We start from the raw sequence: 12547 nt of genomic DNA on the forward strand, positions 1-12547 counted from the left end.
GACTCAGAGCAGAGACAAGTAAACATTTATTTTTGTACCTTTCCTCCTATGTGTATTTCAAGTCTTTCTCACAAGGCCCCAGGAATCACCAGATTCAATTATGTCCCTGGGCTTGTCCACTGCTGTAGGAGTCTTACGGAGCCTTGTACAAATGCTAGAGTTACTCAATTACCAACATTAAACCCTAGGATAAGCAGGACTCCTTCCTCCATGGAATGTGCTGATTTCAGACGAGGCAGCAGCCAATGTAGAAAACGCTGGAATTTTTCCTTGGAACTGGATTGTGATGAGAGGTGCTTGCCATGAACATAAGCTACTGTTTTTTTCTTTTGAGACAATTTCACTCGTTGCCTAGGCTAGAGTGCAATGGTGTGATCTCGGCTCACCGCAACCTCTGCCTCCCAGGTTCAAGCGATTCTCCTGCCTCAGCCTCCCGAGTAGCTGGGATTACAGGTATGGGCCACCATGCCCCACTAATTTTTGTATTTTCAGTAGAGTCAGGGTTTCGCCATGTTGGTCAGGCTGGTCTTGAACTCCCGACCTTAGGTGATCTGCCTTCTTCAGCCTCCCAAAGTACTGGGATTACAGGCATGAGCCACCGCGCCTGGCCAGCTACTGTCTTTTCTTTGACCCCTCCTTTCCAGTTTTGAAAGATAAAGCAGGAAATAATCTTCTCTGAAGATACTTGATACAAATTCTCCAAACCCAAAAACACATGCTTCCACTTTGTTGATAAAAATTTATTGCAGTTTGGCACCTAGAGTAATAACAACAGGAATAAAATGTAATTTCAAAAAGAGTTAAGATTTCTTCAGCAAAATAGATGATTCACAACTTCAAGTCCTTTTTGCAATCAGTTATTAATACTTTCCTCATTTCCATCTAAATGACTACAGCAATACACTTTTTAGTTACTTGACATTTTTAAGCCTGTAACTACTAGGCTATGCATAGCCCATGTCCTAATCAGGCATTCATTACTCCCAGGTCTCCAACTACTTGTACCTGCCTCCTCTTTCCTCCCAATCTCAAGGTTACTCTTATGACTAGTAAATGCAAAAAGAACTTTTAAAGTGGCAAGGCATGGCCCACCCACAGTCAGTCCAAGAGCAGTTCTCAGCCCTGCCTCACCTGGTTCTAGTTCAGCTGGCGGATGAGCTGATTGATGCGTTCACCCCGATAGCCAGGTGTGCCCATCTCCTTGAGGAAGCCCACTCTATTTTTGGTAGCATGACGGGCCACTGAGAGGTGGAAAGGGTGCAAGAACCATGAGATCTCCTGGAAATGCTTCCCCGGGAAGGCAATTTCATGAATGAGGTCTTCCAAGCAAATGACACCAAACTTCCCTAAGAAACAAAGGCACAGATTCCTTTATTCAACATGTATCCAGCATATACTAAGCTGGGCACTCTGGCAGGCTCTTGGGACCCCAAAAAGAATACAACCTGAATCTCACATCGAAAAAATCTTTCTCCAACTGACCCCTAAGCTGCAGCACTCACCCAGGTGCTCCTCAATCACAGTGTTGTCTGTCAGAGGGATGGTCTTATTCTTGACCCTGGCTTGTCCACGTTTCAAAATGAGTTCCCGGACAGACTTCAGATTTGGAAATCTATGTGGGTAAAATAAAGCACAGTTTTCACCAGCATCTGGCACACTACATACCAGTCCTGCAGTCTGGCTGAGAAGGTTGGAGAGGTTTTCCCACCCACCCCCATCTCCCTACCCGCAAGTGTTCTGCAAGCACATGCCAGCTGGGATGCTTGGAAATATTCCTGATTAAGAAGTGAAGTGACCCCACTTACATAATTAGAAATTTAAATTTATGGATGTAAATGTTCACCAGGGAAAACATCGCCAACAAAAACAAAACAGAAACCATGTCCTAGCTTAGGGTCTAGGACTCTGGCCGTAAGCAACCCTCTACTCAAGCTGGCGCAAGAGCTAGAAATGAAATCCAAGCTTTTGTTGAGTTTCAATGTTTGAGCAATACTACTCTTACACAAGCACTGCCCTTAGCTCTGCTTTAAGACTTCCAAGAACCAATCTCTGCTTGATCCAGCCTCCGCCTACAACTGAACCAGCCCTACTACGGCACTGTTAAGACCCCTCCCTACCCTGTGTGCTATGGTTCTTACAGCTACCTGCTGATTTCAGGGTGACTGAGGTCACAGCAAAACGTTCCTTCTACAGCAACATGAACCCTGGAAAGCAAGACCCAGTGCACCCTAACACACTCAAATAGAAATATAATGTGAATTCACACGGGAAATCTTACTCACCCCCAGGTCACATAAGGTTCCACTATGCGCAGCATTTTTAGGTTCTGGGGAGTGACTTTTACAAAGACACCACTAAAAATTTTCTTCAGGCGAAGTCTTGCAATGGTTCTCTGCACCAGTAAACTCACACCATCAATCCTGAAATGAATAGCAAGAGAAGTCAGACAGACTCCCTCCAGTTTATGTCAGTCCGGCAAGCACAACATGCGAGGTCACTACACTGGGTATCTGGAGTAAGACCATGCCTTAAAGAGCTCAGTTTAGTGGGAGGTGGTTATGAAAACATATCCTTTCATGATGTGGAGCAATGCCTGGAGTGCTGTGGAAACACAGAGAAAGTCCCTGAATTTGTGTGTGTTTCAGGGGTCGGGGGAGTGGTGGTGTGTAGGTCTACGCATGTCCAGCTAAGGAAGCTGGATGTGCTTGTATGGGCAGTAAAAGCTACTGAAGATTTTTCTTTGAGACAGAGTCTCACTCTGCCACCTAGGCTGGAGTGCAATGGCGCCATCTTGGCTCACTGCAACCTCTGCCTCCTGGGTTCAAGCAATTCTCCTGCCTTAGCCTCCTGAGCAGCTGAAACTACAGGCGTGCACCACCGTGCCCAGCTAATTTTTGTATTTTTAGTAGAGACGGGGTTTCGCCATGTTGGCCAGAATGGTCTTGATCTCTTGACCTTGTGCTCTGCCCGCCTTGGCCTCCCAAAGTGCTGGGATTACAGGCATAAGCCACCGCGCCTAGCCACTATTGAAGATTTTAAGCAGAAGCACCACCACCAGATTTCCTTCTGACAATCACCAAGGGCGGTGTATGGGACAGATCAGAGAGTGACACTAGAGACAAGGAAATCCAGGAGGAAGGTTAATACAATAGTCTAGGAAAAATATGCGCAGTGGCAGAGGGCCACAAAGGACAGAGCTCATAAATATGCAAAAGCCACAGAGTGATTGGGTAGGGGAAATAGCAAGAAGTAGAGTTGTACAAAGGGGTGGGGATGGGGTCAGGAAAGTTCCACTAAATGAGGAAAAATATCTCCCCTTCAAAGAATATGCTTCATCCACTTGGCCTTGTTTAAGTTTCTAGAATGATTTCCCCACCTTAGGACTTTAGCATGTATGCCTACAAAGTCTCCCAACACTGGTAAACGCCTTTCACACCTTTCAGGTCTCAGCCTGAAGTTCCTGCTTTAGAGAGGGTGTCCTCAACCCATCTCCCTAGTGAGCACTTGACCCTCACATCACTTATTTCCAAGCCTATCTGTCTAAGGAGGTCTTCCAAATACTGCAGACTAAATTGTGCTTAACCCTGACATCCTAGCACAACTTGCCTGAGTGGCTTGGGGCCTAGTATCTTATCTCCCTAGAAATGGGTCTAAAGCTTAACCAACAGTTTGCCCCAGACTTATGCCATTAGGAAGACACCAGTTCCTTACCTTTCAATGCGTACGACAAAGGCCAAAGAATGTTTATCTGGCAATTCCAAGGCGTGAGGCTTCACTTCTAGTCGTCTGACACGCACCTTGTCACGCATCTGCCGCCAGGAATCATGTAGGAATGATTCCAATCGCTTAAACCTGGGCCCTTTTCCTTTCCTCTGCTACAGAAAAGACAGACCATCATCACCATCATAATTTTGTGCCTCCATACATTTTTACTTTTAGAACAGTAATTCATGAGTGACAACTGATAGAGCTTTCCCCCCGTGTTCTACAATGGGGAGCAAAGCAACATCCTCTGTTTTCATATAAAGGAAAAATTAGAAACCAAAGTAAAGGTGGAGTAGAGAAAACTTCGGAATTATTGAGAAAAATAATTAACAAAAAATTAATTTACATGCTATTAATCAATGTTTACTAACAAGTTTCCTTAACAAACTCAACTCCAGCATTTTGCCCGCAGGTGTTAAATATTTGCTAAATAAAGACATGAACCATATACACTTGGCGCCCTGCATCTGCAATTCTACCAATCCCAGATGTAAAATATTTCAGAGGAGCCCATATGCAGTGGCTCACCCTGTAGTCCCAGCTACTCAGGAGGCTGAGGCGGGAGGATCTCTTGAACTCAGGAATTCAGGGCTGCAATAAGCTATGATCCTGCCACTGCACTTTAGCCTGGGCAACAGAAGATGTCCTCACTCCTTTTTTTTCAAGATAGAGTCTCATTCTGCTGCCCAGGCTGGAGTGCAGTGGTACTTCCTCAGCTCACTGCAACCTCTGCTTCCTAGGTTCAAGCAATTCTTCTGCCTCAGCCTCCCGGCCAAAGACCTCACTCCTAAGATAAAAAAAAAAAAAAAAAAAAAAAAGCCAGGTGCGGTGGTTCACGCCTGTAATCCTAGCTTTGGGAGGCTGAGGTGGGCAGATCACCTGAGGTCAGAATTAAGAGACCAGCCTGAAGTGGTGGCGGACACCTAAAATCCCAGCCACTGGAGATGCTGAGGCAGGGGAATTGCTTGAACCTGGGAAGTGCAGTGAGCTGAGATGCCACATAACTCTAGCCTGGGCCAAAGAGGAAAATCCGTCTCAAAACAAAAAAACAAAAAATCAGGGGGAAAAAAATGAGGCCAGGCGGGGTGGCTGAGGCCTGTAATCCCAGCACTTTGGGAGGCCAGTGGGTGGATCACTTGAGGCCAGGAGTTTGAGACCAGTGTGGCTAACATGCTAAAACATGACTACTGAAAATACAAAAATTAGCTGGTGGCCGGGAGGGGTGGCTCATGCCTGTAATTGAAGCACTTTGAGAGGCTGAGGTGGGCAGATCATTTGAGTCCAGTAGTTGGAGACCAGCCTGGCCAACATGGTGAAACCCCGCCTCTACTAAAAATACAAAACTTAGCCCAGCACAGTGGTGCATCCTGGTAATCCCAGCTTTTTGGGAAGCTGAGGCAGGAGAATCGCTGGAACCCAGGAGGCGGAAGTTTCGGTGAGCCAAGATGGCATCACCGCACCCCAGCCTGGGTGACTGAGTGAAACTGTATCTCAAAAATAAAATAAAATTAAACAAAAAAATTAGTTGGGTGTGGAGGCGCATGCCTATAATCCTAGCTACTCAGTTGGCTGAGGCAGGGGAACTGCTTGAGCCCAGGAGGCAGAGGTTGCAGTGAGATTCTGCTACTGCACTTGAGCCTGGGCTAGAGTGAGACTTTTGCCTCAGAAAACAAAAAAGCAAGCTATTAATCCAGAGATGATTTAAACCACACGGGCAGGAGTATAGATTGTATGCAAATACTACAACCATTTTATATAAGGGACTTCAGCAGTGTCAGATTTAGGCATCTGTGGGGGTCCTGGAACCAACCCCTTAAGGATACTGTGGGATGACTATACCTAGTTTGTCAAACTGTTGCCGGGAACTTGTCAATACCAAATACAGTCCAACACATGCAGGATAAAACTCACCAAATACAAATTCTAATTACTTCCTCTTGGTTCCCCACCATTACCTCCTTCTTTGCCAAAAGTGCCTGCTTTGCCTGAGTGGCTTTGAGGGCTTGATAAGCCTTCCTCTTTTTCAGGAGATTTTCTGGAACCAAAGGGATTTTTCTTTGCCTGATGCAGAAAATTGGGATCAGAGATAACATTTAGAAAAGGAACATTCGGCCGGGCGCGGTGGCTCAAGTCTGTAACCCCAGCACTGATCACCTGAGGTCAGGAGTTCAAAACTAGCCTGACCAACATGGTGAAACCTTGTCTCTACTGAAAATACAAAAATTAGCCGGGCGTGGTGGCGCACCCCTGTAATCCCAGCTACTCTGGAGGCTGAACAGTAGAATCGCTTGAACACGGGAAGCGGAGGTTCCAGTGAGCCGAGATCGCGCCACTGCACTCCACCCCAGGCGACAGAGCAAGACCCCATCTCAAAGCAAAAACAACAAAAAAGAAAACGAACATTCAATGGATTCCCAAACCAATTCAATATACTGGGCTTCATGGAACATTACTCTTTTCAAGTGTCTGAAGATTCCCCTGAAACCTGTGGTTTCTGACTCCAGCCCTCAAAATGTACTCCTAATATTCACTCATCCCCAAAGCCTCAGAAAGTAATGAAGACTTTGGCCCCTGGGTTCCTGTAAGTTAACAGGGTGTTCACTGCCACAGCTCTTTATAGGCACTAGCAGCGATGAGTCTAGTAACCCCATGGGGTTGGGGAGAGCGGAGATCTATCTGCAGGGTCAGATAGGTGAGATATCTGTTAGACTGGGTGAATTCCACTGTGGCACTCCAGCCCGCTGCCTGAAGTCAATCCTCGCCTCTCTAGATAACCCGAAATTGACCGCGGTCCCCTCTCTTCTCCACCCCAAAGCTACGGCTCCTCATCCCAAACCTTTGTAAACTGTGGCTTTTTCTACTCCTAGAGCCCACAAGAATCCGCCACCGAAGCATAAACACCGTGGATGGCACCAGATACTCAAGACCCAACTCGCAAGAATTCAAAGCCCCAAACACTCACTCTTGCTCCGCCATCTTTCCAGCGTAACAGCTACTGATCATGCGCAACCCCACCACGTGGGGAAAACAGCACTCACGCTGTTTACTTGACCATAGAGACGTCTGTTCTAGCTCAGGCTGGAGGACCCAAACAGCCAGCTTCCACTTAGGAGCAGTGAACCGCTGAAGTCCTGCTGACCACAATTCCTGCCAAAACTTGCAGGGCTTCCAAGCTTTTTAGAGCCTGTGTCATTTTCAAAACTCAGCCCTTTTCTTGTAAGTTAATTTCATCATACTGACGGCTTGGCAGTGGACAATAAAGTGCTTCCCGCAATGTACTTTCGGCTTCCGCTCTAGCGACGGCGCCGCACTTCCGGCGTGACTCTGCTGCGCGTCTCTGGGGAGGAGGACTGGCAAACTCCGCGAAGCGTTATCGCTCTGTGGAAAGACTTGGAGGCTATGGCTTTGGCTCTCACATGTAGGTGGAAGTGTTTGTTGAGGACTTAAGAGTGGTAAAGAAGGTAGCTGCGATTCCGTATGCTTGGTTCCGTTGATGGGTCCTTAAACACGTTATTTAACCCCTCTATACTGCGGGTTCATTACCCATAAAGTGGGTATACAGTAATGATAGATCTACCTAATGGCGTTACGAGGATTACTGGAGATTCTCTATATAAAGCGTTTAGCACAGTGTCTGTTACTATTACTGCTGGACCGAGAACTACAACATGCTTCCTTGCCATCTAAAACCGTTATACAGGCCAGGCGCGGTGGCTCACGCCTGTAATTTCAACACTTGGGGAGGCCGAGGCGGGCGGATCACCTGAGGTCAGGAGTTCGAGACCAGCCTGACCAACATGGAGAAACCCTGTCTCGGGTGGAGGTTGCAGTGAGCCGAGATTGCGCCACTGCACACCTGCCTGAGCGACAGAGCAAGACTCTGTCTCATAAATAAATAAATAAATCCCTTATACAGCTCTCATCGCCTAGAATATGCGTTCTTCCCTCCCGGTCTATATAAAAGCCTGAAAAACAGTAGGTCGGGTATGGTGCTTACACCTGTAATCCCAACACTCTGGGAGGCCAAGGCGGTGGATCACTTGAGGTCAGGAGTTGGAGACCAGTCTGACCAACATGGTGAAACCCCGTCTCTACTAAAAATTAGCTGGGCGTGGTGGCTCGCGCCTGAAGTACCAACTACTAGGGAGGCTGAGGTAGGAGAGTCGAAGGAACCCGGGAGAGCCGGGAGGGGGAGGCTGCATGAGCCGAGTTTGCTCCAGTGCACTCCAGCCTGGACGACAAAGATTGTCTCAAAAAAATTAAAAATTTAAAAGTTTCTTCATAAATTAAAAATTCTGAAAAACAGCACAAGTCCTGTCATCTCTGGAAACCTCCAGAGCAGCGCTTCTCAAGCATGAATAAGAGTCATCTGAAGATTGTACTAAGATACAGATTTTTATTCAGGAGGCTGGGTGGGGAGTTGATATTCTGCATTTTTAACAGGCTTCGGAGTGATGCTGGTGCTACTGGTCTATGGACTGGCTAGTAGGACTCTAAAGAGTCTGAATTCCCTCAGCACATTATTATATTTTTAATATTTCTTCCAGGTGATACTCAGAGGGCAGGAACCATGCCTGCTTACTCATCACTGATCCAAAGGCTCTAGCACCAATTTCTCGATTTTGGCACTATTAATACTGATATTGGTGGCAGCTGAAGGCATCGTATTGCCATGTAACTAGTCTAACCAGAAAGAGTGCCATGGGCAGAGGTCACTATCTGATGAATAAATGTCAGGACAACACAGTCTTCAGGGTCATGCACTGAAAGAGGAAGGCTCATTCTCTTTGAGCACCTCACCATGTGTCTTCATGAAGAGGCAAAACACAAGGGTCACTAAAGTGTAAGACATCCACTAAATAGTAAACCAAAAAGCAGAAAGTTAATGTTCTGTGATTTCTCCTGTCTAGGGATAAAAGGTAGATTCTGTGGTACCAATAATATTAAGAGGAGGAGGAATTTTAGGGTTAACAATACTCCAGCTGGGTGCTGATGGCTCACACCTGTAATTCCAGCACTTTGGGAGGCTGAGGCGGGTGGATCACTTGAACTCAGGATTTCAAGACCAGCCTTGGCAACATGGCAAAACAAAACCCCATTTCTACTAAAAATACAAAAATTAGCCAGGTGTGGTGGTACATGCCTATAGTCCCAGCTATTTGGGAGGCTGAGGCAGGAGAATCACTTGAACCTGGAAGGCGAAGGTTGCAGTGAGCTGAGATTGCACCACTGCACTCCAGCCTGGGTGACAAAGCAAGAGCAGGTCAAAACTCCCGTGCTGATCAGTAGTGGGATCGCACCTGTGAATAGCCACTGCACTCCTGCCTGGGCAACATAGCGAGACCCCGTCTCTTTAAAACAAACAAACAAAACAAAACAAAGCACCAGTATTTCAAGGCTGAATGGGATTGAGGCCAGGATTCAGGAAATGGTTTTCCACTGCCAGCAGATGGTGCTAGGAGAGTACTTATTCTCAATGGCAAAGCCATTACTCCACCAGACTGAGCCAGGGAAAAAGAAAGGAGCCCTCCTCTTCAATTAAACAATTATTCACTAACTGAATATGTGTTTACTGAGCATTCAGCATGTGCCCTAGATCTTTTTTTCAAAGTGAGGTTATCGAGGCTGGGCATGGTGGCTCATGCCCGTAATCCCAGCACTATGAGGCCGAGATAGGCGGAACACCTGAGGTCAGAAGCTTAAGACCAGCCCGGCCAACATGGTGAAACCCTGTCTCTACTAAAATACAAAAATTAGCCAGGTAATTGGCGCATGCCTGTAACCCTAGCTACTTGGAAGTCTGAGGCACGAGAATCGCTTGAGTCTGGGAGGCAGAGGCTGCAGTGAGCTGAGATCATGTCACTGCACTCCAACCTGGGGAACAAAGTGAGACCCTGTCTCAAAAAAAAAAAAAAAAAAAATTCCCAGTCCTCTTGTGAACTTGTCTCTTCATCATGTACAGTTGGGCGGCTGGGGGGAGGATATCAAATCCCAATGCTTGCCCTCTAATACTTAAATTGTAGGAGTCTTGGGAAGATCTTTTCAGCTTTTTTCATACCCCACTGGGAGTGGGTATGAGATGCTAAATTTCTCTGTGATTTTGAATTTTGAGCAGAGTGATGATGGAATGAAGTACAAGATTTGAGATAAGACTTTTTTTTTTTTTTTTGAGACAGAGTCTTACTCTGATGCCCAGGCTGGAGTGCAGTGTTGTGATCTCAGCTCATTGCAACTGCTACATTCTAGGTTCAAGCAATTCTCCTGCTCCAACCTCCAGAGTAGCTAGGATTACAGGTGCCCACCACCATGTCCGGCTAATTTTTGTATTTTTAGTAGAGACGAAGTTTCACCATGTTGGCCAGGTTGCTTTGAACTCCTGACCTCAGGTGATCCACCTGCCTTGGCCTCCCAAAGTGCTGGGATTACAGGTGTGAGCCAGCACGCCCGACTGGTTATGGGTATATTTGTATGTAACAATTTTGGAAGCATATATGAAAAAGTGCTGATGGGGGTCTTTTGGGAAATAGTAGTAGGGTCTGGAATGGGAGGAAACTTCCATTTTGTGATATGCCCTTTGTTTACCACATATGTATTAGTTTAAAAAAAAGCTCTGAGTCAGGTTGGTGGCTCACATCTGTAATCCCAGTACTTTGGGAGAGGCCCAGGTGGGTGGATCGCTTGAGCTCATGAGTTTGAGACCAGCCTGGGCAACATGGTGAAACCCCATCTCTACAAAAAATATAAATATTAGGCTGGGTGCCGTGGCTCACACCTGTAATCACAGTACTTTTGGAGGCCGAGGCGGGTGGATCACTCGATACCAGGAATTTGAGACCAGCCTGGGCAACGTGGTGAAACCCCATTTCTACTGAAAATATAAAAAATTAACCAGGCGTGATGGTGCACACCTGTAGTTACAGCTACTTGAGCGGCTGAGGTGAGAGGATCGCTTTAGCCTGGAGGGTCAAGGCTGTAGTGAGCTGAGGTCTGCCACTGCACTCCAGCCTGGGCAACGGGAGTGAGACCCTGTCTCAACAGATAGATAGATAGATAGACAGACAGATGGCTGGGTGTGGTGGCTCACACCTGTAATGCCAACACTTTGGGAGGCTGAGGTGGGTGGATCACTTGAGGTCAGGCGTTCAAGACCAGCCTAGTCAACATGGTGAAACCCCATCTCTGCTAGAAAAAAATACAAAAATTATCTGGGTGTGGTGGCAGGTGCCCATAATCCTAGCTACTCTGGAGGCTGAGGCAGGAGAATTGCTTGAACCTGGGAGGTGGAGGTTGTAGTGAGCTGAGATCATGCCACTGCACTCCAGCCTGGGTGACAGCGAGACTCCATCTCAAAAAAAAAAAAAAAAAAAAAATATATATATATATATATATATATATATATATATATATAAATTAAGATGGGCATGGTGGTGTGTGCCTGTAGTCATGCTACTTGGGAGGCTGAGATGGGAGGACAGGTTGAGCCTGGGAGGCGGAGGTTACAGTGAACAGAGATTGTACCACTGCACTCCAGCCTGGGTGACAGAGCCACACCTTGTCTCAAACAGAAAAAGAAAGCTCTGTAAGTAATTGGATTCTTGTGGTTCTCTGAATTGGCTCCAGAATCCCTTTCCTAACACGTCCCTGAATAATTTCAGTGTTCTCTGTACTTCTGGACTATTTGAAATCCTACTCTTTTACTTAAAGCAAAGCTGCCGAACCCAACACACCCTAAAGGGAACTCTATCTGCAATTTCCCGTCTTCTCCATCCTCTTTCTTGGATTAAGACACTTCTTGCAGTCAGCTAGCTTCATTTTGCTTCAAGCTTTGCTTGTGTTCTTGGAGAGTGACAAGGGGTTATCAGGAAGCAGGTGGGAAAGAAATTAGTATGAGAGCAGCGGATGAACCTGGAGTTGAGGAAGACAACGTGGACAACAGCTTTTGATCCTGATGAAAAACAAGCATACGGTAGCAAAAGTGGGAAGGAAGGGGAGAAAACAGGTGAGGGGCTTTTGAGACTTGAGGATAGACAGGAAAGCTGGGGTAGGAAGGTGAAAGTATGTAGCAGGTAAGACTAAAAGCAAACCAGAACAACCCAAACTTCTGAATTATTTCAAGGATAATGGAACATGGTTCTTTTTACTTTTTTTTTTTTTTTTTGAGATGGAGTCTCACTCTGTCAGCCAGGTTGGAGTGCAGTGGCATGATCTCGGCTCCCTGTGACCTCCACCTCCCGGTTTCAAGTGATTCTTCTGCCTCAGCCTGAGTAGCTGGGACTACAGGCTTGTGCCACCACGCCCAGATAATTTTTTGTATTTTTAGTAGAGATGAGGTTTTGCCATGTTGGCCAGGCTGGTCTTGAACTCCTGACCTCAGGTGATCTGCCCGCCTCAGCTTGGATTACAGGCATGAGCCACTGTGTCTGACCTGCTCTTTTTACTTTCTATAGGTCTTCAGTAACACACTTTTAATTAATTAATTAATTAATTAAGACAGAGTCTCGCTCTGTCACTCAGGCTGGAGTGTAGTAGACGATCTCGGCTCACTGCAATCTCCACCTCCCAGGTTCTAGCAGTTCTCCAGCCTCAGCCTCCTGAGTAGCTGGGATTATAGGCACCTGCCACCACGCCCCGATAATTTTTGTATTATTATTATTTTTTTTTAGCAGAGATGGGGTTTCACCATGTTGACCAGGCTGGTCTTGAACTCCTGACCTCAGGTCATCCACCCACGTTGGCCTCCCAAAGTGCTAGGATTACAGGCGTGAGCCACCTTGCCTGGCCT

At 46.5% G+C, this 12547-nt stretch overlaps 1 protein-coding gene across 1 annotated transcript; it reads right to left on the minus strand.

Moving 5' to 3' along the window:
- Positions 1 to 3: 3 nt before the first annotated feature.
- On the minus strand, positions 4 to 7043 carry RPL7L1 (ribosomal protein L7 like 1). The gene is made up of 7 exons (XM_021676088.2): positions 6728 to 7043; positions 5721 to 5826; positions 3712 to 3875; positions 2283 to 2420; positions 1503 to 1612; positions 1132 to 1346; positions 4 to 757 (listed from the first exon to the last, which is right to left on the minus strand). Exons 1-6 carry the CDS (start codon positions 6766 to 6768, stop codon positions 1138 to 1140), a joined length of 768 nt encoding a protein of 255 aa, XP_021531763.2. The 5' UTR covers positions 6769 to 7043; the 3' UTR covers positions 4 to 757; positions 1132 to 1137.
- Positions 7044 to 12547: the final 5504 nt, after the last annotated feature.

This window comes from Aotus nancymaae, unplaced genomic scaffold (genome assembly GCF_030222135.1).
Source record: "Aotus nancymaae isolate 86718 unplaced genomic scaffold, 86718_ANA_hifiasm-v0.15.2.pri h1tg000040l, whole genome shotgun sequence".
NCBI lineage: Eukaryota > Metazoa > Chordata > Mammalia > Primates > Aotidae > Aotus > Aotus nancymaae.